This window comes from Cervus elaphus, chromosome 6 (genome assembly GCF_910594005.1).
Source record: "Cervus elaphus chromosome 6, mCerEla1.1, whole genome shotgun sequence".
In the NCBI taxonomy this organism is placed as follows: Eukaryota; Metazoa; Chordata; class Mammalia; order Artiodactyla; family Cervidae; genus Cervus; species Cervus elaphus.
The window spans coordinates 47,536,662-47,559,538 of record NC_057820.1 but is presented as its reverse complement, the minus strand read 5'-3'; the positions used below and the strand labels follow the sequence as shown (position 1 = coordinate 47,559,538).

At 41.2% G+C, this 22,877-nt stretch overlaps 1 protein-coding gene across 4 annotated transcripts in view; it reads left to right on the top strand.

Moving 5' to 3' along the window:
- CWH43 (cell wall biogenesis 43 C-terminal homolog) overlaps positions 1-22,877 on the top strand; it is a 52,270-nt gene that overhangs the window by 13,698 nt on the left and 15,695 nt on the right. For 3 of the 4 annotated variants that reach the window (XM_043906804.1, XM_043906802.1, XM_043906805.1), the window contains 6 exons: positions 4,736-4,993; positions 7,916-8,041; positions 11,510-11,589; positions 14,998-15,103; positions 16,298-16,433; positions 18,249-18,398. In XM_043906804.1, coding sequence (XP_043762739.1) covers positions 4,736-4,993; positions 7,916-8,041; positions 11,510-11,589; positions 14,998-15,103; positions 16,298-16,433; positions 18,249-18,398 — 856 coding nt within the window. The remainder of the gene's footprint in view (positions 1-4,735; positions 4,994-7,915; positions 8,042-11,509; positions 11,590-14,997; positions 15,104-16,297; positions 16,434-18,248; positions 18,399-22,877) is intronic. The other variant, XM_043906803.1, reaches the window with a different exon arrangement.

The following is a 22,877-nucleotide window of genomic DNA, read 5'->3' as shown; positions in this document are numbered from 1 at the left end:
TCTGTACACCCTCTGTGCCGTCAGCCCCGCATGGAGGCGTGTGTCAGCCCGCTGCTGCTGCTGCTGCTAGGTCACTTCAGTCGTGTCCGACTCTGTGCGACCCCATAGACGGCAGCCCACCAGGCTCCCCCGTCCCTGGGATTCTCCAGGCAAGAACACTGGAGTGGGTTGCCATTTCCTCCTCCAATGCGTGCAAGTGAAAAAGTGAAAGTGAAGTCACTCAGTTATGTCCAACTCTTCGCGACCCCATGAACTGCAGCCCACCAGGCTCCTCCATCCATGGGATTTTCCAGGCAAGAGTACTGGAGTGGGGTGCCATTGCCTTCTCCGGTGTCAGCCCGCAGGCTGCGCAATTCCTGAGGTTAACCAGGTCCTCATCCTCCCGGAGCTGTGTGAGCAAACTGTTGCAGTCATGTTGAGCTGATTTTACTTGTTTGTGTATTTTCAGGTAGACATTCCTTAAGGGAATACTCGGTGTGAATATAATGTTAGGAGTAGCCTTTCTTCTCATCAAAGAAATGCCTCCTGTGATTGCACACAAAAATGGCCAGAGAACCTTCCAGTGCTGAGTGTGCAGTGAGCATATATAGCTTCTTAATCTGTATGCAATTAGGAAAAAAAACATGAAATGCATTGAAAGTTGTTCAGCATTTATATCATGCCTTTTCTCATGGCATAGGAGCAAAATGTTAGTTGGGCATGTAATTAGCAGCTTCATTTTATTTTTTTTTTTTAGCAGCTTCATTTTAAACCTGGGAAAACTGAGGTCCACAGAAACGTAAAGAACAGGAAGCCTTGAACTTATAGTTTTATGCTTATATTTATTTCCCCAGATAAGTAAGCAGAGCCTGACGCATTAAACCTAATCTAGTTTGACTATCTCTCTGAAGTATTAAATAAAAGGCCCTAGGGGCGAGCCGATTTAAGGCTTCTAATGGCTATTTGCACTAGAGAGGAAAGCAGGGCTGTAATTCATGAACTCGATCACCCTCTCTGCGTGCTCACCTGAAGTAAGCTGGAGCTCACACTAATTATCTGGAGATGGTGCCCACTTTTCACCGTGATTCATCTCTGGAAAACATCTCAAACTCGAGTGAAGAAAAAGAAATCATATATTTTCATTGTACAGTTTAAGTCCCAACTAGATCCAAGTATGAAATTCATTATGGCAGCGACCAATAGAATTTCCCAGATGCGAAGAGGCAGGAACTTTTGATCTTGATGCCAATTAAATTAGTAAAATCAAAGTTCTATTTAAAAAGACATCTATGTCCTAAATGCACTGATAGGACCCCAGGGTACTATACAGAATGCTTATAATTTCATTGTATGAGGAACTTGGTCAATTGAAAATGAACGTGTTGGTTATTATAAATATCATTGGAATATTCAATTATTATGAATTCTGCTTGTTGTCTTAGATATTATAAAGATTTGGGGGAGATTATTTGGTGTTGGTCCTTTAATGGACCGGAACCTGGTGGTCTGGAGTCGACGATAAGAAAGTAAGAGAGAGGAAGAGGCTGATATCCCCTGGTTTATGCGGAAAGCCAATAGAGCCCTGTTCTTGGGCTCACGCTGCTGCACGTAGGCACCAGGCGCCCTCTCGAGTGGGTGAAGGCACAGGCGCCTTCTCGAGAGGGTCTTAGAAGCCCGGGCAAGAAAGTGAGCTCAGCGGGCCTCCGCGCTCCAAGGAATTAGCCAGAAATAGAGAGAGAGAGAAAGAAAGACAGACACGGGGACCCAAGCTCTGATGGAGCAAAGGTGTTTTAATCAACATGGTGTGGGCATATATACTGTCTTACAAGGTAGTTATTCTCAACAAAGATAAAGATTAAAATTCCAGACTTACAAAACACAAGGCGATCCCTATCAAAGAGAGAAGAGGGTACTTATCACCATAATGAGAAACTAACGAAGGAAATGCCTGGATTCCTCAGCCCCAGGAAAGGTGTGCCTCTCCTCTTAATTAGGAATTAATAAGGGCCAAAGGTTTCCTGACAGATCCAAAACAGCACACAGGAAGCCTTCTGTTAAATGCTTCCTGACAATTTGGGAGGACTCAGCCTCAAACAAAACACTACTTAAGCTACATGGTTAAGAGAAATAGGCAAAGTAACAGTGTATCGTATGCTCCCAGTGGTGTACAAAAATGCACACATATGCCTTTTTCTTCCTGTGTACAGACCGCCTCCCGGAGGATGGCAAAGAAAATACTAACATTGGTCTTCTTCACTAAGGGGAACTCATAGGGGACCAGAGGGACTCTTTTTCACCTTCCAGATTTTTGGGTTTTGAATTTATAACCTACTTAAAAATACAATTTTAGTGGATTGAAAATATGTAGCCTGTTTAAAAATAGAAATGAAATTAAAAATGAAAGTGATCACTGTCAAGGGTAATTTGAAGAGACATTTTCTTTCCCTTCTTTGTAGTAAGATGGATGCAACAATGTCATAGATTAAAATATCTAATTAGGACTCATTTTTTGGGAAAACAGTCATTGTAAGCTGGTAAACTTGGAGCTTCTCTGGTCACTCAGCTGGTAAAGAATCTGCCTGCAATGTGGGAGATCTGGTTTGATCCCTGGGCTGGGAAGATCCCCTGGAGAAGGGAAAGGCTACTCACTCCAGTATTCTGACCTGGAGAATTCCATGGACTGCATAGACCATGGAGTTGCAAAGAGTGGGACATGACTGAATGACTTTCACTTTCACTTAAATTGGTAAATAGAAAAAATCCCTCTCCCTAATAATCCTGATGCTGGGAAAGATTGAAGGCAGGAGGAGAAGGGGATGACAGAGGATGAGATGGTTGGATGGAATCACTGACTCAATGGACATGAGTTTGGGTAAACTCCGGGAGTTGGTGATGGACAGGGAGGCCTGGTGTGCTGCGGTTCATGGGGTCACAAAGAGTCAGACAAGACTGAGTGATGGAACTGAATTGAATAATCAACTAAACAAAAATCAAAGTATGCTATAAATTTCATCATTAATTTGGTAAAACTTTTTAGAAAGAAATGCTTTTGGCAGTGTTTCTGGAGGAAGTGAGGACTGCTATAATCTCTCAGGAAAGCACCACAAGTACTGACTCTTTAAAATGCTTTTGTCTGCTGACGCGGCAGTTGTACTTCTAAGAATCTTTTTAAGAATTATTTTAAGGAAATAATCAGAGATGTAGTGAGAGATTAATTGACAAAGAAAGGTGTTCCTCACAGTGTTGGAAGCTTTCTAAATGTCCGTCAGTAAGAAAATGATTGTTTATTTTTTGTTGTGTATTTATCCAGTGGAAGAATATACATACATAAACATGTTTTAGAAGAAAAATATTAATGACATGAAAAAAATGTTCTTGATATAATGTCCCACAAAAAGCAGAATATAATCCTTAATATGTGGCTTGGTTTCATTTTTTTTATGTAAAAATACTTCTGTATATATACAGAAAATGACATAGGGGAAATATATAGGAGTATTAGCAGGGATTGTCTTATCTCAGTCCTATGTGAGCCTTAATTGCTTCTTTACAGTTCTGCATTCTTAAACTTCTGTGGTGAATAGGCTTTACATTTATTTATTTCAAATTAAAAAAAAATTGCTCTTGAAATAACCATGTTAAAAATTTGAAGGTCTAACGATGGAATTAAACTCTGTGGGTTGTAGCGGGCCCTGGAGCCGGGTTCTCACTGTCATCTGAGTGATGTTCTTTCTGAAGCGGGGGAGGACAGTCCCATGGCCGTGTCCTGTGATGGTGCAGGGGCGCTTACCGTGGATGAGAGCCATGGGGTGCCAAGATGCTGGCTGGACCCTCTTCCTGGAATTCTCGCCCCAAGCAGTCAGAGGCTACTGTAGACATCCTTAAAGGGTGGGTCTCTATTATATATACTATTGACGGAAATGTCCAGTGTCTAGAAAATGTCATATTCTGTGCAAAGGCATTATATTGATGGTTCCAAAATGGGGTGCTGTGCTGCCATCTCAAAGCCGATTTCATAGGAATATGGAGAAAGGTCATATTCCTTCAGATCTGGCTCAGTGAGTTAGCAAACATTTACCAAGTGCCTCCAATGGACCAGGCAGATTCCACAGCCCCCAGCACTTCAGAGGCTGATGTGTGCATGAATGAACTGCCTGCAGAACTATAAAGCAGTGAGTCCAGGAATGCAATCTCAGTCACAGCTTCCTTTAGGACTGTGAGATTGAGAAGGTCAATTTATGTATTGTGGGTTGAGGGGCAGCATTTACATGGATGGAACCTGCTTTAGAAAATTTCTTAACAAAAATGTTCAGAAACTACACTGGCTTTACCTGTTTTCTAATGTCCTAGATCTGGCTGGTTAAATTAAATTAACATATTCTTGGTATTTCATATAATTTCATTTTTTTTTTCAGTTTTGGCTGTATGAATCTTTACACAAATAACCTAAAAATGCCTTCTTCTCTTCCACTGCTCTTCTCGAAGACCTAGCACTGGACTGAGATTTCCTGGACCTACATTCCACCTCCAGCCGTGCAAGTAACTAGCTGCGTGACCTTAAGCAAAGCATATTAACCTTGACAAGACCTTAGTTTCTCATCAGTCTAGAAATTGAACCAGCATGCCCCCTGAGGTCCCTTCTGGCTCTGAATAGCATCCTATAAGTTTATTATTCTTTTTTTTTTTTCAAAGAAAGTGGAAGAGACTATTACTGCTTTCCTGTCTGACTGGTTTTCTTTCTGTCTCTCACAAACAGGAGCGACCTCGGCGGCAGGACTCCTTTACCTGCCCACATGGGCAGCCGCTGTGTCTGGCTGTGTGCTTGCCCTCTTCACGGCATCCATGTGGCCTCAAGTGCTTGGACACCTTGTTAGCTCAGGCTCAAGCCCTGGGAAAGCCATGACCACTGCCATGATGTTTTATCTTCTAGAAATATTTTTCTGTGCCTGGTGCACGGCTTTTAAATTTGTCCCAGGAGGTGTGTATGCCCGAGAAAGATCTGATGTGCTTTTGGGTGAGTACATTTGAAAGATCTGCATTCAAGTCACTACTCAAACATTCCCTTCAGGACTGACTGAGATTCAACACTTTACATGACTGATTAGAATAAATAGGATGATTTTGTCTTTCTTATTGAAATAGACTGTTTTGGTTAAAAAAAAAAAAAACAACACTAGAGGAATGTCTTAAATTACTATTTAAAAAGAAATTTCTTGGGACCTTCCAAGCGTTTCAGTGGTTAAGACTCCCTGCTTCCATTTCAAGGGGTGCAGATTCAATCCCTGGTTGGGGAACTAAGATCCCACATGCTGTGTGGCTTTAAAAACTGTAAGTTGAAAAAAGAAAGAAATTTCTTATTTCATTGATGACTTTCAGTAATATTTATTACTGCAAAGGCCTTGGAAGTAAATTTGTTGTTTAGTTGCTGAGTCATGTCTCACTCTTTTGCACCTCCATGGACTGTAGCCCTCTGCCCGCGGGATTCTCTAGGCAAGAGTACTGGAGTGAATTGCCATTTCCTTCTCCAGGGGCTCTTCCAGGCCCAGGCACTGAGCCCAAGTCTCTTGCTTGGCAGATGACTTCTTTACCACTGAGCCACCTGGGAAGCCGTTGGAAATAAATAACTGTGAAAAAACCAAGTTTAACCCATAATAAGGTATAAAAGAGGCCCATGAAACACTGTATTATATGATACGTAAGGAAAAAATATGAGCATGGTGCTCATATTGCTATTTTGATGGTAGGCTTGTAAATATGTATATAGGAAGTACTTTTTTTTTGGTTCTCCTGAATTTTATGTATGGTTTTTATTTACCCTCTTTTTACCAATAAAATAGATTTTGCATATGTGAATCTTAGTGTAAATGATAAATGATAAGTGAAATGCAAATGATAAAATCATAGAGTTCATATCTTCCATTTCAATTATTATGACCTTACATACCAAAATTAAATTTCATAGGCTTAGCTCAGTTTAATATTTCAGAAATTGTCTTCTGGCAGTAATGAAATTACTGATGTGTACCAAGCAGACACAGATCAAATGTTGCCTGTCATTTCAGTTTTAAGTAAAACATGTCCAATGCCTCCAAGATAAAATCTTTGAAAAATTGAGGAGATAAAACATATTTTAATAAGGGATTCCCTGGTGGCTCAGATGGTAAAGAATCTGCCCTCAATGCCAGAGACCTAGGTTCGATCCCTGGGTCAGGAAGATAAACCCTGGAAAAGGAAATGGCAACCCACTCCAGTATTCTTGCCTGGAGAATTCCATGGACAGAGGAGCCTGGTGGGCTACAGTCCACGGGGGTCACATCACAAAGAGTTGGACACGACTGAGCAACTAACACTCAGTTCTTGTTTGTTCACACATTTTTCTACTTGTTCATTTATTCATTAAAAAATTATCGCGCATCTACTGTGGTCCAGGCCTAGTGCCAGGTACCGGAGATTTAAGAGACAGAATCCTGGCCACCTGGAGCGTCTGTGTTGTGGGGGAAACACCACGCATCACATTAGACAGACACTTAGGGAGCTATGCTGGGGTGAATGCTGCATGGAAGTCTGGGCTTGACTTGTGTTTGTCTGTCGGTCCCCCTCGTGCCCGTGGAATATATCCAACCACTCTGTGCATGTGCACATAAACTTTTCTTCTCTGTGAGCTAGACATTTGTCAGGACAGTCCAGTTTGGAAGAGGCATTTTTTAATTATGTGAAATACTTTAAAACAACTTTTGAGGATTTGCTGATTTTGGTAGATATCAAAGCTGTGACCCAATCAGAGATATACACTGCTGTATTTCCTCTGCGATAGTCTTGGCTTTGCGAACTTTGTGTTTCTTCTGATTTCTTTCAGGTGTGTGTGCTCTGTCCTGCTCTATCTTCCTGTCCAATGCCCTGCTTTTTTTCTTACTCCATCTTGCTTGGGGGTCTGCCATGTGGAGCAATGGAACGAAAGTAAGAGCCATTCTAAGCGTATGTTTCTTTCTTTAGAATGTTATGAGCAACAGGCATTTTGAGTTCCTTCTAACTACTTGTGGAATTGCAGAAATCATGCTTTATTACAGCTTCAAATACCTAAGAATTCTTTTTAGTAATAGTGACATTATGTTGATAAGGCCACAGAAACTGAGGAACATCGGTGAAGTTCAGAGTAGCTTTGAATAACCATTGTAAAGAATCTGTATTAGATCAGAAACTAGTTATAAATGTATTGTCTAGGTTTCTCCTGCTGTTTCCTATCACATAACTTTTTTTTTAGCCTTCCACCTAAGCATCTTTTACCTGACATTCCCTAATTTATATATTGCTCAGTCACACCTCTAATTCTCATCATATACCATGTTAGAAGTATGCAGACTTCACGTGTAAGCTACACAGAAATGCATCCCAGTTGAGCTCATCTTTCTCAGCTCCGTGTGAGTTCCAGCGTGCATCCTCTGCTTGGACACACAATCCAGGCCGTGAATGCTGCCATATTAAGAACCTCTTCTTGTTATTAATACTCTTCATATTAAGTGTCCTCTGCTTGTGCTTCTCAACTCGGTGCATGTGGTCCCTTCGGTGGAGAAGACCAAGTCCTTGAGGCAGTCCAGAAGATGACTTTCTTTTTTTCCCACCCTTCCCTGGACAATCAATAGTCAGTAACCAAAGCTACTGCCAACCTAACAACTATGAAATACTCAGGAAATTATAAGAAGCCCCTTATCAAGAAAAGATTGGGGTCTTTTAATGTACAGCTTAATTTCTAGAACCCTTCCTGATTTCTTATGATTATCCCAATAGTTAAAAGTAATACTGGAGTAACTGCTTAGGTACTGAGATAACTCAGTAACTGAATTTTCAGGATATATCCAATTAAATGGAATTTAGGCTCCTGGAATTTGCCACTGGAAATAGTTTTGGATCAAAATGTAATATCTTTCTTTTTTGACAGGGACAGTGATGCTAATTATTGGGCTGAATATGCTATTGGGTCCCAAGAAAAGCATTGATTTTCATTTTCAAACAAAAAACAGTCCTAAAGTGCTTTTCAGGAAGAGTGAAAAATACGTGAAACTTTGTGAGTATAGTTTTGCTTTATTTTAAAAAGCATTTTATTATGAATATAAATTTTCAAACATGTGAGATTAAAAAGTATAATGAACCCGCATGTACCCTTTAAACCAGTTCCAACAGTTATTAACATTTTGCCCGTGTTGTTCATACCTTTTTTTTTATGAAATACTTTAAAGGAGATACCTTATTATTGAATCATTTCAACCATAAATACTCTATGTTAGTTTTGTTTCACTTCTAATGTAGATTTAACTAGGATTTCCAGAATATTTGTTGAAATTGTTGAGACTATTTATTTTGTTTCTTGTTCTTCTTTTTTGGAAATTAAATATGTTACTGTTTGAAATACTGATGAGCAGAAACAAATATCATATTAGTTTACTATTCAGTCTGACTCACCTCAGAATATACTAGATTAAATAAAAACATTTATTGAATGTATAACAGTTGCAGATAGTGTCTTAGCACACACCCATCCATACTTAGTCATGTCTCTTTGCAACCCCATGGACTGTAACCCACTAGGCTCCTCTGTCCACAGGATTTACCAGGCAAGAATACTGGAGTGGTGGCCATACCCTCCTTCAGGTATCTTCCCGACCCAGGGATTGAACCCAAGTCTCCTGCGTTTCCTGTGTCTTCTGCATTGCAGATGGATTCTTTATCACTGAGCCACCGGAGAAGCCCCAATATACTGCATTGTTGCTGCTGTTTAGTTGTGAAGTTGTGTCTGACTTTGTGATCCCATGGACTGCAGTGCTGCAGGCTTCCCTGTCCTTCACTATCTCCCAGAGTTGGCTCAAACTTGTGTCCATTGAGTCGGTGATGCTATCCAACCATCTTATCCTGTGTCACCCCCTTCCCCTCCTGCTCTCAACTTTTCTCAGCATCAGGGTTTTTTCCCAATGAATCGGCTGTTCATATCAGCTTCATTGGAGCTTCAGTTGCAGCGTCTGTCCTTCCAATGAATATTCAGGGTTGATTTCTTTTAGAATTGACTGGTTTGATCTCCTTGCAGTCCAAGAGACTTTTTAAAGTCTTCTCTAGTACCATTAGTTTGAAAGCATCAATTCTTTGGCATTCAGCCTTGGATTCTAAAAAATTAATTGCTGGGTCAAATGGCAGTTCTGTTTCCAGTTTTCTAAGAAATCTCCACACTGTTCTCCATAGCGGCTGCACTAGTTTGCATTCCCACCAACAGTGTAAGAGGGTTCCCTTTTCTCCACACCCTCTCCAGCATTAATTGCTTGTAGACTTTTGAAGAGCAGCCATCCTGACTGGTGTGTAATGGTACCTTGTTGTGGTTTTGATTTGCATTTCTCTGATAATGAGTGATGTTGAGCATCTTTTCATGTGTTTGTTAGCCATCTGTATGTCTTCTTTGGAGAAATGTCTGTTTATTTCTTTGGCCCATTTTTTGATTGGGTCATTTATTTTTCTGGAATTGAGCTTCAGGAGCTACTTGTATATTTTTGAGATTAATCCTTTGTCTGTTGCTTCGTTTGCTGTTATTTTCTCCCATTCTGAGGGCTGTCTTTTCACCTTGCTTATAGTTTCCTTTGTTGTGCAAAAGCTTTTAACTTTAATTAGGTCCTGTTTGTGTATTTTTGCTTTTATTTCCAATATTCTGGGAGGTGGGTCATGGAGGATCCTGCTGTGATTTATGTCGGAGAGTGTTTTGCCTATGTTTTCCTCTAGGAGTTTTGTAGTTTCTGGTCTTACATTTGGATCTTTATTCCATTTTGAGTTTATTTTTGTGTTTGGTGTTAGAAGGTATTCTAGTTTCATTCTTTTACAAGTGGTTGACCAGTTTTTCCAGCACCACTTGTTAAAGAGGTTGTCTTTTTTCTATTGTATATCCTTGCCTCCTTTGTCAAAGATAAGGTGTCCATAGGTTCGTGGATTTATCTCTGGGCTTTCTATTCTGTTCCATTGATCTATATTTCTGTCTTTGTGCCAGGACCATACTGTCTTGATGACTGTGGCTTTGTAGTAGAGTCTGAAGTCAGGCAGGTTGATTCCTCCAGTTCCATTCTTCTTTCTCAAGATTGCTTTGGCTATTCGAGGTTTTTTGTATTTCCATACAAATTGTGAAATTATTTGTTCTAGTTCTCTGAAAAATACCGTTGGTAGCTTGATAGGGATTGCATTGAATCTATAGATTGCTTTGGGTAGTATAGCCATTTTGACAATATTGATTCTTCCAATCCATGAACATGGTATATTTCTCCATCTATTTGTGTCCTGTTTGATATCTTTCATCAGTGTTTTATAGTTTTCTATATATAGGTCTTTCGTTTCTTTAGGTAGATATACTCCTAAGTATTTTATTCTTTCTGTTGCAATGGTGAATGGTATTGTTTCCTTAATTTCTCTTTCTGTTTTCTCATTGTTAGCATATAGGAATGCAAGGGATTTTTGTGTGTTAATTTTATATCCTGCAACATTACTGTATTCATTGATTAGCTGTAGTAATTTTCTGGTAGAGTCTTTAGGGTTTTCTTTTTATTTATTTATTTTTTTTTTGGGTTCAAACTATGCCTGTATGTTTTTCTTTAGAACTCTCAGACAAGAAAGGATTTTAATCCCCTTTCAGGGGGAATACTGCTCTCTTCAAGCCCACTATAAAACATCACCGCAGCTGGGCACATCTGGCCCTGCTTTCAAAGCAGGCGAGCACCAGGCCGCTGTCAGCCTCTCCTACTGATCTAAAACCCAAGTTAGAGTCAGTCATTGCTACACCTTTGAACATAATGATGCTGCTGCTGCTGCTAAGTCACTTCAGTCGTGTCCGACTCTGTGCGACCCCATAGAGGGCAGCCCACCAGGCTCCCCCGTCCCTGGGATTCTCCAGGCAAGAACACTGGAGTGGGTTGCCATTTCCTTCTCCAACGCAGGAAAGTGAAAAGTGAGAGTGAAGTTGCTCGGTCAGGTCCGACTCTTCGAGACCCCATGGACAGCAGCCTACCAGGCTCCTCCATCCATGGGATTTTCCAGGCAAGAGTAAGGAGTGGGGTGCCATTGCCTTCTCCATCTTTAGGGTTTTCTATGTAGAGGATCATGTCGTCTGCAAACAGTGAGAGTTTTACTTCTTCTTTTCCTATCTGGATTCCTTTTATTTCTTTTTCTGCTCTGATTGCTGTGGCCAACACTTCCAAAACTGTGTTGAATAGTAGTGGTGAGAGTGGATACCCTTGTCTTGTTCCTGACTTTAGGGGAAATGCTTTCAATTTTTCACCATTGAGGATAATGTTTGCTGTGGGTTTGTCATATATAGCTTTTATTATGTTGAGGTATGTTCCTTCTATGCCTGCTTTCTGGAGAGTTTTTATCATAAATGGATGTTGAATTTTGTCAAAGGCTTTTTCTGCATCTATTGAGATAATCATTCAATAAATTCAATAATTTCATTAAAACTATTAAAAAATAAGCTTAGTTTCTTCTAAACAATTATTTTCTGTTTTATGTTCAGTTTTGTGGCTGCTTGTTGGTGTGGGATTGTTGGGATTAGGACTACGGCATAAAGCCTATGAGAAGAAATTGGGCAAAGGGGTAAGTAATTAAAAGTTTTGATATAGAATTTTAAATGATGCCTATGTATATGCATGCATTTGTATACTTCACCATTATGACTGAACCCTACCCCTGGGTCTGAGGACTTCAGGGCCCTGGATTCCACACTCTTAACCTTTAGGTTGGGCTTCCCCATTGGCTCAGTGGTAAAGAACCTTCCTGCAATGCAGGAGACAGTATTCGATCCTTGGGTCAAGAAGATCCCCTGGAGAAGGAAATGAGAACACACTCCAGTATTTTTGCCTGGATAATCCCATGGACAGTGGAGCCTGGTAGTTATAGTCCATGGAGTCACGAAGAGTTGGACACAACTGAGCGACTAACAGCAACAAAAACAGCAACAGCAAACCGTTAGATCACCGGCTGACAACATAGTGGAACTGATTTATGAAGTTATGTTCTTGGGACAGGATAGACCCATATATTAGAGTTAAACTCATCATGATTTGTTATATAAAGTTATTTTTGTCATTCAATGACTTAACATATCCAAACTATGAGATAAAAAACTATTTTATAGTGGACTTCTTTGAACTGTTTGGTAGATATTTCTGAAGGCAACATATATGATTCTTTAAGAAAAATCTTAAAGATAATTCTAGATTTTGTGGATTGTGCTTGGTATTGATGGGTCATGGAAGTTTTCTCATCTCTTCTTTTCCTCTCTTGTCTATAGTTTAATGTTTTATTGTCCTTTTCTCTTCTAGGCAGGTGGGCAGAAGCAAGAGTAAGTCATTGCAATGTGGTGCTTTCTATCTGTTCAGATTAAAAGTTTGATATGTTTCATAATGCAGTTAGAATTATAGGTTGCCAAAAATAGAATTTGAGGGTTAACTTTGAATTTTGGCAATCTGAATTATCAGGCAAATTTTCCCATTAATTAAAAAGCTATAGTGAGGATGAAGCCCATGCTCCTTTCATTTAGCTTTGTATGTCCACCACATCACAGAGTACTTGGTACATACTAAGAACTCAGTAATCTTAAAAAGTAAATAGTTCATTACATGGTCTCTTTCTTTTGCCCTTCAATTGTTAATCTAGTTATTGTAACAAGATGTCAATTAGAAAAAGATCCCCAATGTCAGTAAGGGGTTCTTTTAAAAAGGAATCATTTCATTTAGATTTAATGCCTGTTTTTTTTAATTAGTTCATTCATTGATTAACTCATGTGATATATGAATGTTACTTGATAAATGCTTATTGAATGTCTCTTGTGTGCCAGGTATCAGGGATATAGAGGTAAACTAGTTGGACAAGATTCCTGCCCTCATGGTAATATAAACTCATGGAGTTTACATTCTAATTGGGGAGAAAGATGGTATTCAGAGGAACGAATAAATAAAGACTATCACTTTAGATCTGGTGGCTCTGAAGCATGTAAGATGATGGAGTAGAGAGTAACTGGTCTGGGTGGTTAGAGAAGGCTGCTCTGAGGACGTGACGTTTGAGTTGAGATAAGAGAGCTAGGAGTAAGGATTCAGGTAGAAGGAACACAAGTAAAGAATGGAAAGTAAACAGACTTGGAGTGTTTGAAGGGCATCAGAGTGGGCAGTGTGGCTGAATCTTGGCGAGCGAAGGGCAGCGTGGCAGAAGATGAGGATTGGGACACAAGTGAGATCACATCATGTAGGGCCTATAGAGCACAGGAAGGAATTCCGATTTTAGTTTTCTTGCAGTGGAAGCCACCAGAATATTTCAAGCATTAGCACAAAGAAATATGATATGATATATATATATGTATGTGTGTGTGTGTGTGTGTGTGTGTGCATGTGTGCTAAGTCAATCCAGTTGTGTCAGACTCTTTGTGGCCCTATAGACTATAGTCCACCAGGCTCCCATGTCCATGGGATTCTCCTGGCAAGAATGCTGGAGTATTGCTATGCCCTCCTCCAGGGAATCTTCCTGACCCAGCATCTCTTACATCCCCTGCATTGGTAGGCAGGTTTCTTTACCACTGGCACCACCTTGGAAGCCTGTATATATAAATTTGGCTGCTTTGTAAAGAATGGATTAACGGATTGTAGAGTGGAAGCAGGGAGATAGGTTATAAGGCTTTTTCAAGTGTCCAGGGGAGAGACCCTGGAATTTTGGATGGGTGCCATGGTACTGGAATTGGAGAGGAGTGGATAGACTTAGAATATATTTTGAAAGTAGAGCTGATAGGATTTACTGATGGGTTAGATGTAGATGGATGAAGGGAAGGGAAGAATCGAGGATGACTTCTGTGCTTTTGGCTTGAGCAACTGGGTGGAGTGTGGTGACATTTACTGACATGGGAATAATGAAAGAATAACAGATTTTGGAGCGATGAAAGCCAGAGTGAATCATAGGTATGTAGTGATGTGAAAAAGTAATCATGGGCCTCTGGAAGTCTCTGCTGATGGCTCCATTCTCTTTATAGGACATTGCTAAATGGACTCATCTTTCTCGTGTAGAGATGAGAGGCCTGCTGCAGCACACCGAGCCGCTTGGCCCTCCTCTGCCAAGAGGCGGCATTCATTCTTCTCTCAACCTGACCTTTTATGTTCCACTTTGTTTTTCTCAGTTGTGGTAGTACAGTTGGTCTAATCTGGCCATACTCCTTCATGGGATCCATGCTGTTGGTCAGCTGGAGTTAGTTTGAAATAGTTAGGGTTGGGTACCGCATTCTCTGACTGGGCCCATGGACTCAGAAGAGGAATTTTCAGAGGGTGCTATGCTCCTGAACCTCAGCCTTGCCAGTGCAGAATTGGCAGGCCACTCTGCAAAAATGGTAAAGGACCCTGTGTACCCTTCTGTGATCCCTTTCTTCTCTAATGCAAGGGTAACCCCAACCCCAAATCATTCATTACGGCTGAGTAGTCTTCCAGTATATGTATGATCTTTTTTTTCATTCATTTTCTTATTTTTCCTACTGAAACAATAGCCAGATTGTTTCTAATTCTTTGCTGTTATAAATATCCCTTTCCAAACATTCCTCCTAACTTCCAAGCCTAACCTAGAAACTCACAAATTTATTATGATAACACCGACTAGCAAATATCTCCTTATGATTATGCATTGCATGTTAGTCGCTCAGTCATGTCCGACTCTGAGACCTCATGGACTATAGCCCACCAGGCTCCTCTGTTCATGGAATCCTCCAGGCAAGAATACTGCAGTGGGTAGCCATTCCCTTCTCCAGAGGATCTTCCCAACTTGGGGATCAAACCCAGGTCTCCTGCATTGCAGGCGGATTCTTCACTGTCTGAGCCACCAGGGAAGCCCTGATTATGCATTAGCTGTGGGCAAATGCCTGAAAATTCCTTTGCTGAAAAATGAATTTGGGTAGACAGAGGTGGAGAAAAGTGGTTCACTGAAACTGCCATTGTTCAGTTGTCCTAAATTATCATTACAACAATTCCTCAGGCACCAGCCACAGAGGTCTCTGCTGCCATCTGGCCTTTCAGGTTTGGCTTTGACAATGACGGATGGTCTAGTCTAGAAAGATCAGCTCAACTGCTCAATCAAACGGGTAAGTTGTACTGGAATTAATTTCAAGCTTTGAGAAACTATTATTGTTATTTTCATTTTATGCAAGATCATAAGTAATCGGAGCAGGATGTTCTGGGGTTATAAACTAATCTCTTAAAAAGGCTTTACTTTGGTGGGTGGCTACAGGAGGATGAAGCTTCTGTAACCACATCTGTGTTTGCTTGAAAGCAATTTTTTTTTCTTTCTTTTCCTTTATTTTTATTAGTTGGAGGCTAATTACTTTACAATATTGTAGTGGTTTTTGTCATACATTGACATGAATCAGCCATGGATTTACATATATTCCCCATCCTGATCCCCCCTCCCACCTCCCTCTCCACCTGATTCCTCTGTGTCTTTAAATAGTGATTCTAGGACAAGGTCTCATTCCAGGTGTCTGCAGGAGAGTCTTGTCATGCCTTTGCTCTTGGAGATGCCCCTGCTGGGGGCTCCTGTCGCTTGGGAACCTGCTGTTGAGGACCAGAAAACCATCAGATTTAAAGGCAGAATGGGGTGCAGTGATGCTTATTTGCAAAGCAAATTGCTTTCAAGAGCCTGAGGGCCAGTTTTACTAGTTTCCGTTCCCTGGGGCGCTCATCTTTGGATGAAGCCTCCTTTAAAATATGTGGGTGTTTGGCTCTTAGATCAACTAGAGGTCTCTTGCGTGGAGTTATTCCTAAAGATAAGCTTGTCTTCTGAGAAATAGCTGAGGGTTTCTATGATTCTAATGCCGTTAAGAAATTTTTTGGGCCCTTAATCACGTAGTACTGATTATAGGCTTCTGCAGCACATCCAACCAGGGTATCTGAATAAATTCACCTCTGTGTCAGTACCATGGAAGTGTTTGCCCAGGAATAAAACACTATTGTACACTATTTCGTTTCCAAACATAAATCAGATATTTGAGAAAGGCATTAAGCATATTTGAAATTTTGGAAAAGATGTGAATATTTGAAAATTTTGGAAAGTTATGTTTTGATCTTTTCCCCCATTTCCACAAGGTGTCCCATACATTCTAAATATGGTAAATATGTTTTTAGCTCAGATTTGAGCCAGTTCACTTTAGTAACTCGTTAGGAATTACTTGGTTTTTTGATCTATGACTAAAGGTAGGGGATTATAAGAATCAAGTTTTGATAATTGCTTTTACATTGCTGTGGTTAATCACCACGTCCATTTTTTCCCCGCTGAACAGGTGCAGATTTCATAACAATTTTGGAGAGTGATGCTTCTAAGCCCTATATTGGAAACAATGACTTGACCATGTGGTTAGGGGAGAAGTTGGGTTTCTACACTGACTTTGGTCCAAGTGCACGGGATCACACTTGGGGGTGAGTGTACCTTGAGAATGAATCCTGAACATATAAAAGACTAGGCAGCATAAGCTTGAAGTGGACAGTTGATATTGTTATGCCTTATCCCTAGGAGTATGTCCCAGTGATGCTTCCTGGGGGATGAGGAGGTGCTGAAGACAGGCATATTCCATCATTGTTTTAACAGTCTCTCTGTTGCCGGATATTTTCAGTTCTTCACTAGTATAAAGCATTCCACGTAGGAACTGAGGTTACAGCACTAAACGTGTCTGCCCCGCATGCCGTCCTCATGGAGCTTACATTCCAGTGTGACAAGACAGAAAATAATCATGTACACACAGAAATAAACAAGATAATTTGAGATAGTGGTGAGTGCTGTGTAGAAAAGGAGAGTGGCAGGGTAGGCAGGGCAGTGGGTGATGATGTTGTGGGCAGCGTGGTCAGGAGGGGTCTTTCTGCCCACCCCACAATGGGGAGGACTAGGACAGCTATGGGAGGAGCCAGTGTGGACTCGAGGCAGATCACGTGTGGTGTGCCTGAGCACAGGGATTGAGGGGGAGCTAGTTAGAAAGGAGGTCAGGAGTGGGCCCTTGGCCTCACAGGGTCCATAAACCATGCTTAGCACTGACTTAACTCGGTTTTGATGGAAAACTGCTGGAGGATTTTAAACATGGGAGCAGTCTGATCTGGTATATGTTTTTGGAAGATCATTCCAGCTGTTCCTGGAAGACCAAATTGTTGGGGGCAAGAGTGGGAGCAGGGAGACAGGTGATGAGGCAGAGGCGCTAACACAGGTAGAAATGACAGTGGGAGTTGTGGAGATGGAGAAGAGGGCAAACTCAGGAGCTCTTTTGGAGCAGAGCTGACAGGACTTCCTGATTGGGGGTTTGGGGGGTTTTGTGTTTGATTTTTTGTTTTTGTGAGATCTTAGTTCCCTGACCGGAGATCAAACCCAGGCCTATAGCAGTGAGAGAACCATGTCCTAGCGCTGGACCATCAGGGCATTCCCAGGGCTTCCTGGTGGTTTGGATGCCAGGAAGGGACAAGGGCAGCTCCTGGGCTTTTTATCTGAGTCCCTGGTAGGAGGTGATGCTATTTAATGGGACGGGAATGACCAGGGGAACAGCAGGATTGTGCTAAGCTCGAGATGCCCTGGGACAGTCAAGTGATGTGCATTGGGCAGTTGTGGGCAGCTTGGAGGGCCAAGGTGGCCAGCAGAAGCTGGGCATGTGCGTTCAGGACCATCACTGTAGAGATGGTTCTGTGTGAGAAACTTCACGAGGGGCCAGACTGTGTGCGAAGCCAGGGAACAGAAGCCGGTTGAGATCTATCTGAGCTTCGGTCACCCTTTCCATGTGTAGTTCCTGACTTAGAGTGAGGTGGGACATGTTTTCCTATCTTTATTGGACCATCTGTAATTTCTAATTTTGTAAATTGTTGCTCTGAGTCCTGGCTGGCAGGATTGTACATTCCTAAATGTGTTGATTAACATTAGAATTGTTTATGCAGATCAGTTGCCAGACGAATAATGCAAGTAACATGGAGTGTGTCCATTTGTGTGGCCCTAATCCTGCCCTTTTCGTGTCTCCATGGCACTTATGAGACAGAGTTGATAGCGTTGTGCCTGGTGACACAGTGAGACATGCTGAATAGTCCTCTTGCCGTGAATCATTCTACAAAAGGTCCTGTCCGTCTTCACCACACTGTTGCCCTCAGTACCCCTGGTGAGATGCTTGACGTGTGCACATCCCTAAGAACACATATTCTTAGTCCTGTCGGCATGAGATGGTGGGGCCAATAGTGATGCACATGTTTCTTTCCATTCAAATACAGGATTATGGTTTTGTCAAGATACCCAATTGTGAAATCGGAGCATCACCTTCTTCCATCACCAGAGGGCGAGATTGCACCAGCCATCACGCTGACCGTCAACATTTCCAACAAACTGGTGGATTTTGTTGTGACCCACTTTGGCAATTACGAGTGGGTTTCTTTGGTCTTTCTCATAGTGCACAAATGCCAAAAAATAATATTAACACATTATTTTGATTTCCATGCATTGACCTTTCCTACTTTTTTTTTTTTTAATTATTATTCTCAGAGTGGTTTTCTGGTGTTTTTTTTTGGTTTTAAAAATCAGGCATAGAAGTAGTTCCCTGATGGCCTAATGGTTAGGAGTCCAGGCTTTCACTGCTGGGGCCTGAGTTCAGTCCCTGGTCTGGGAAGTGAGATCTCACAAGTTGCACGCTGTGGCCAAAAAAAAAAAAAAAAAAAGGAAAAAAAAATCAGGCACAGAAACATTTGAGATGCGTGCAGTCCTTAATGGTGTGCAAGACAGCAGTGATGGCCATGTTAGCCAGCAATTACTGAGTAGGTGATGTGCTAAGTGCGCTGTTGTATTTAATCTACATTTTGTATAACAGTATATAGTCCCATTTAACAGAGAAACTAAGCTGAGAAGTTAGATGACTTATCCAACCAGGGTCACACAGGTAGGAATCAGGTAGACCTAACTCAGAGCCTGCAAGTGCTGGAAACCCATGGTAAACCAGACTACAGAAAGATGGAATTCCCTTTTTCTAAGGATTACTCCAATTGGAAGTACCAGAGGGATTTGAGCTACTAAATGACATTTCTTTCCCTCTTATGTTTCCAATCAGCTGAGAGGTAGGCAGAGGAATCTGGCAGGGAGATCAACATCTCTTTTGATTCTGATAAACCTATTTGGACAACATGGCTTAAGTGTGGCCACATGGACCTGCTAATATATCCATCCCTTCAGTAATACATGACGCCAGCTCCCCCAAAGCAGCAGAACCCTGAGGCAGGGACTGAGTCCGCCCTGTCACATTCTCCCCTTAGTGAAGAGAATAACACAAGAAAACACCCTGTTGGCAAACCGGCAGGTTCCAAGAAGAAATAGGAAGGGTTTGAGACAAGTGTTCTTAGTTCATTCTTCCCAACTTGATTTATTAGAAAAATCCTCCCAAGAAGTAAAGGATGAGACAGAGAGAGGCCAAGATGGTTTTCTAAGTTGGTTCCCCTCCAAGGTGACATGAGGAATGGGGAATGAGTTTTATCTACAAAGAATAACACTCACAACCAGTGGCTTAGCATTGAATAAATCACAAAAAATGCCAACATTATGGTATTAAAGCCAAGATAAAGGTATATAATTTATATTCTACCATACTGAACATCTGGAGAAGGAAATGGCAACCCACTCCAGTGTTATTGCCTGGAGAATCCCATGGACAGAGGAGCCTGGCGGGCTACAGTCCATGGGGTCGCAAAGAGTCAGACACTACTGAGTGACTAACAACGATACTGAACATTCTCTAATAGTCACTGAAGACACACATGCGACGTGCTTAGTGCTATAAAATATGGCAAATGGGCATTGTCTGTCTGCATGACTCAAAAGGCCACAGAGCTTTACCGCGAGGTAGAGAGCATGGACAAAGCACAGACAAAGGTAACAGCCACATTTGTTTCGTTTGGATGAAGCCGACAGCACGGCAGAGGGCTGCCCCGGCGGCTCAGCGCCGACGCAGGCCGTGTGGGTTTGGCCCCTGGGTCAGGAAGGTCTCCTGGAGAAGGAATGGCAACCCACTCCAGTATTCTTGCCTGGGAAATCGCATGGACAGAGGAGCCTGGCAGGCTACAGTCCATGGGCCCCAAAAGAATCAGACACGACTTGGTGACTGAAACAACAGTACAAAAAACCCAACGTTGTGCGCAAGTTTCACCCAAACAAGATGAGTGTGTCTGCCCTTCTTACTTCCCGTCACCTCTCTTTTCCTCAGAGTGTTATGTGCATCTCTGAAAGTGCACCTGACTTTTCTGAAATAAAGTCAGAGCATAAGTAATATAAGCCAGACATTCAAATGTGATTAATGGGGACTCTTTGCTAATTGGACTCTTGCTGGTCTTTTTAGAAATGAGAAGGTGTTTGGAGCACGGATGGTATAGACAGTCCATATCTCTGTAAAAAACTGTTTAAAAAGAAATGCCTTCTGTTTCTCCTAGCAATTTTCATGTCACAAGTATAGGCATTCAGCAATCACTCCACTGAGCTTAAATTGCAGTTGAATTGGGTTTATCTTTTGAAAAATAGGCATTTTTGTGTTTAAAGCTGGCAAGGTCTCAACCTAAGAAATAGTTGAACACACTCCTTCCCCTTTTCCCTTTGCTTTCCCCTGGCTGTCTCCTTTAACTCCTTCTGACCTCCTCTGAAATGTGAAGAATAGACTGGAGAGGGAAGAGAGAACAAAAGACAGCCCTCAAATTGTTTGGAAAAGAGCAGAGAAGAACTACCTTTTCTAACTCTATTAACCATATATTTAACTCTCTGTAACTAACAATGTACCTTTGCTTGCTAGCTTACTCTCGTGATTTAATAATGATGACAACAATAGCAGTAATGATAAGAACAAACATCTATTGAGGAGTTGTCACTTCAGGGAGGGAAGTAGTCTGGTTAAATGGCAAAGAACAGGAAACTCCAGAACCTGAAATCAGACAATCTGGTCTGAATCCTAATGCAAGGTGTATCCATCACCAAATTTGTTAACTACCTTAAGTCTGAGTTTTCTCTCTAAATTAGGAGCAATAATCCTATCTCATAGGATTCTTGTGGGAATGAAATAAGATATATTTATGAATAGTTTTATCATGAAAAGTATAAGACTAGAGTAACTGCTCAGTTAATACTGGCCATTATTATGAAACTAAATTGGACACCTCTAAATGTGTGGTACATTGGGCAGCTTAAAAGATTATTTATCAAACACAAATCAAGCATCTGTCATGTCCCAAGCACAGTGCTGGGTGCAGTCTTTTCCCTGAGAGCCTTGGCCATGCCCAACAAGTGACATGAGAAAGTTCACACTTCAAATAGCTTGTAAAGCCATCATTACATATTTCTGTTGCCGTTGTTTTCTATAATACTACATAAAATTTTTAATTCTGAATAAATATTTAAAGATTTTACTTTATTGTCATTATGGCTTATAAATATGAAATCAGATTAATATTAAGAATGAATTACGAAATGCTTATGCATGTTATCAGCTGATTCAATGGGAATTCTAAAATTACCGACTATACAAATGTCTTTACAACCAATTAACAGAAAACAGTGGCATTCGTTAATTATTTAGGTATACACCATAACTAAAATTGGTATTATTTTAGGTAATTAACTGAGTCACCACTTAATTACTGTGTTTTTTTCCCCCCATAACAGGCAGAAATGTACAAAGAAGAACAAATATACAAATGTACAGACACGTACAGAACCTGTAGTCTGTAGTTATAGTTTTGGTTCTGTTGTAAGGTAAACTCAGTGAGTTATAGTTCCCTTGTCTCTGAAAATCAGATAAAATTAGTTTTTTCAGCCCACATCCACAGATGAGGAAACATAAAACATGCATTCAGTCGCCCTGTGTTTCTCCCTCTTTCCTAGTCCCTCCTCTTTCTTTATAGCTATATATATATATACACATTTTAATTATTATCACTGGATGAAATTTGTCTCCTGAGAAAATGTAAAGCCAAATTCATAGATTATTTTCCAATAATATATTGCTAAAACATATTTGAATGAAAACTTTCTATCTGTGGAGCAGTAGCTTTGGCAGGCTCTAGACTTGATTTGAATCCCAGCTGTCAGAAGGTGTCAGAAGGAACAGAATTCACTGCAGACCTAATGAAGGGGCTACTTACAAAGATGTTGGAAGGGTCGGGGGAATAGGTAAGAGATGCTAAGGAACTCAAACACTAGTTAACAGTGGAGAATCATTATGATACTTAAGGCTGAAGGGACACAGAGAGAAACAGTGTTCTCAGAGCCCTGTTTGATCTTGAACCAGAAAAGGGCCACCAGGCATGAAGAATGCAGCTCCTGCGGAAGAAATATCCCAACTTCTCTCTCTTCCTACCTGTTCATCTCCTGCTAGTGTCTTCACTTGGCCAGACCTCACTGGAAATTAGCAGACAAGGGAGCCCATGAGAAGAAATCTGCTGGGTTCATCCTCCAGGGCATAGAGAAGGGTTGGCAATGGATCTGGGCAAAGATGTTCAACAAATGGTCATTCTTTTACTCTTCTACTTCTTGAGACATCTTTTGATAGTGCTCAGCTGTCTGTGCATAAGAATGGATAAGTTTAGTCCTGTCTTCTACTTCAGTGAGTTTTTTCCAATCTTCTCAGTCCTTGGTGATCTCTCTCTATCTTCTTTTCCCACTGCTGTTTCTTAACGGTCATGTATTAGCTGTCTCCTGCTTCCCAGGTGGCTCAGTGGTAAAGAATCTTTCTGCCAGTGTAGGAGCCACAGGAGACTTGGGGTCAATCCCTGGGTTGGGAGGATCTCCTGGATTCTTGCCGGGCTAATCCCATGGACAGAAGAGCCTGGCAGGCTATGCAGTCCATGGGGTTGCGAAGAGTCGGACGTGACTGAGCA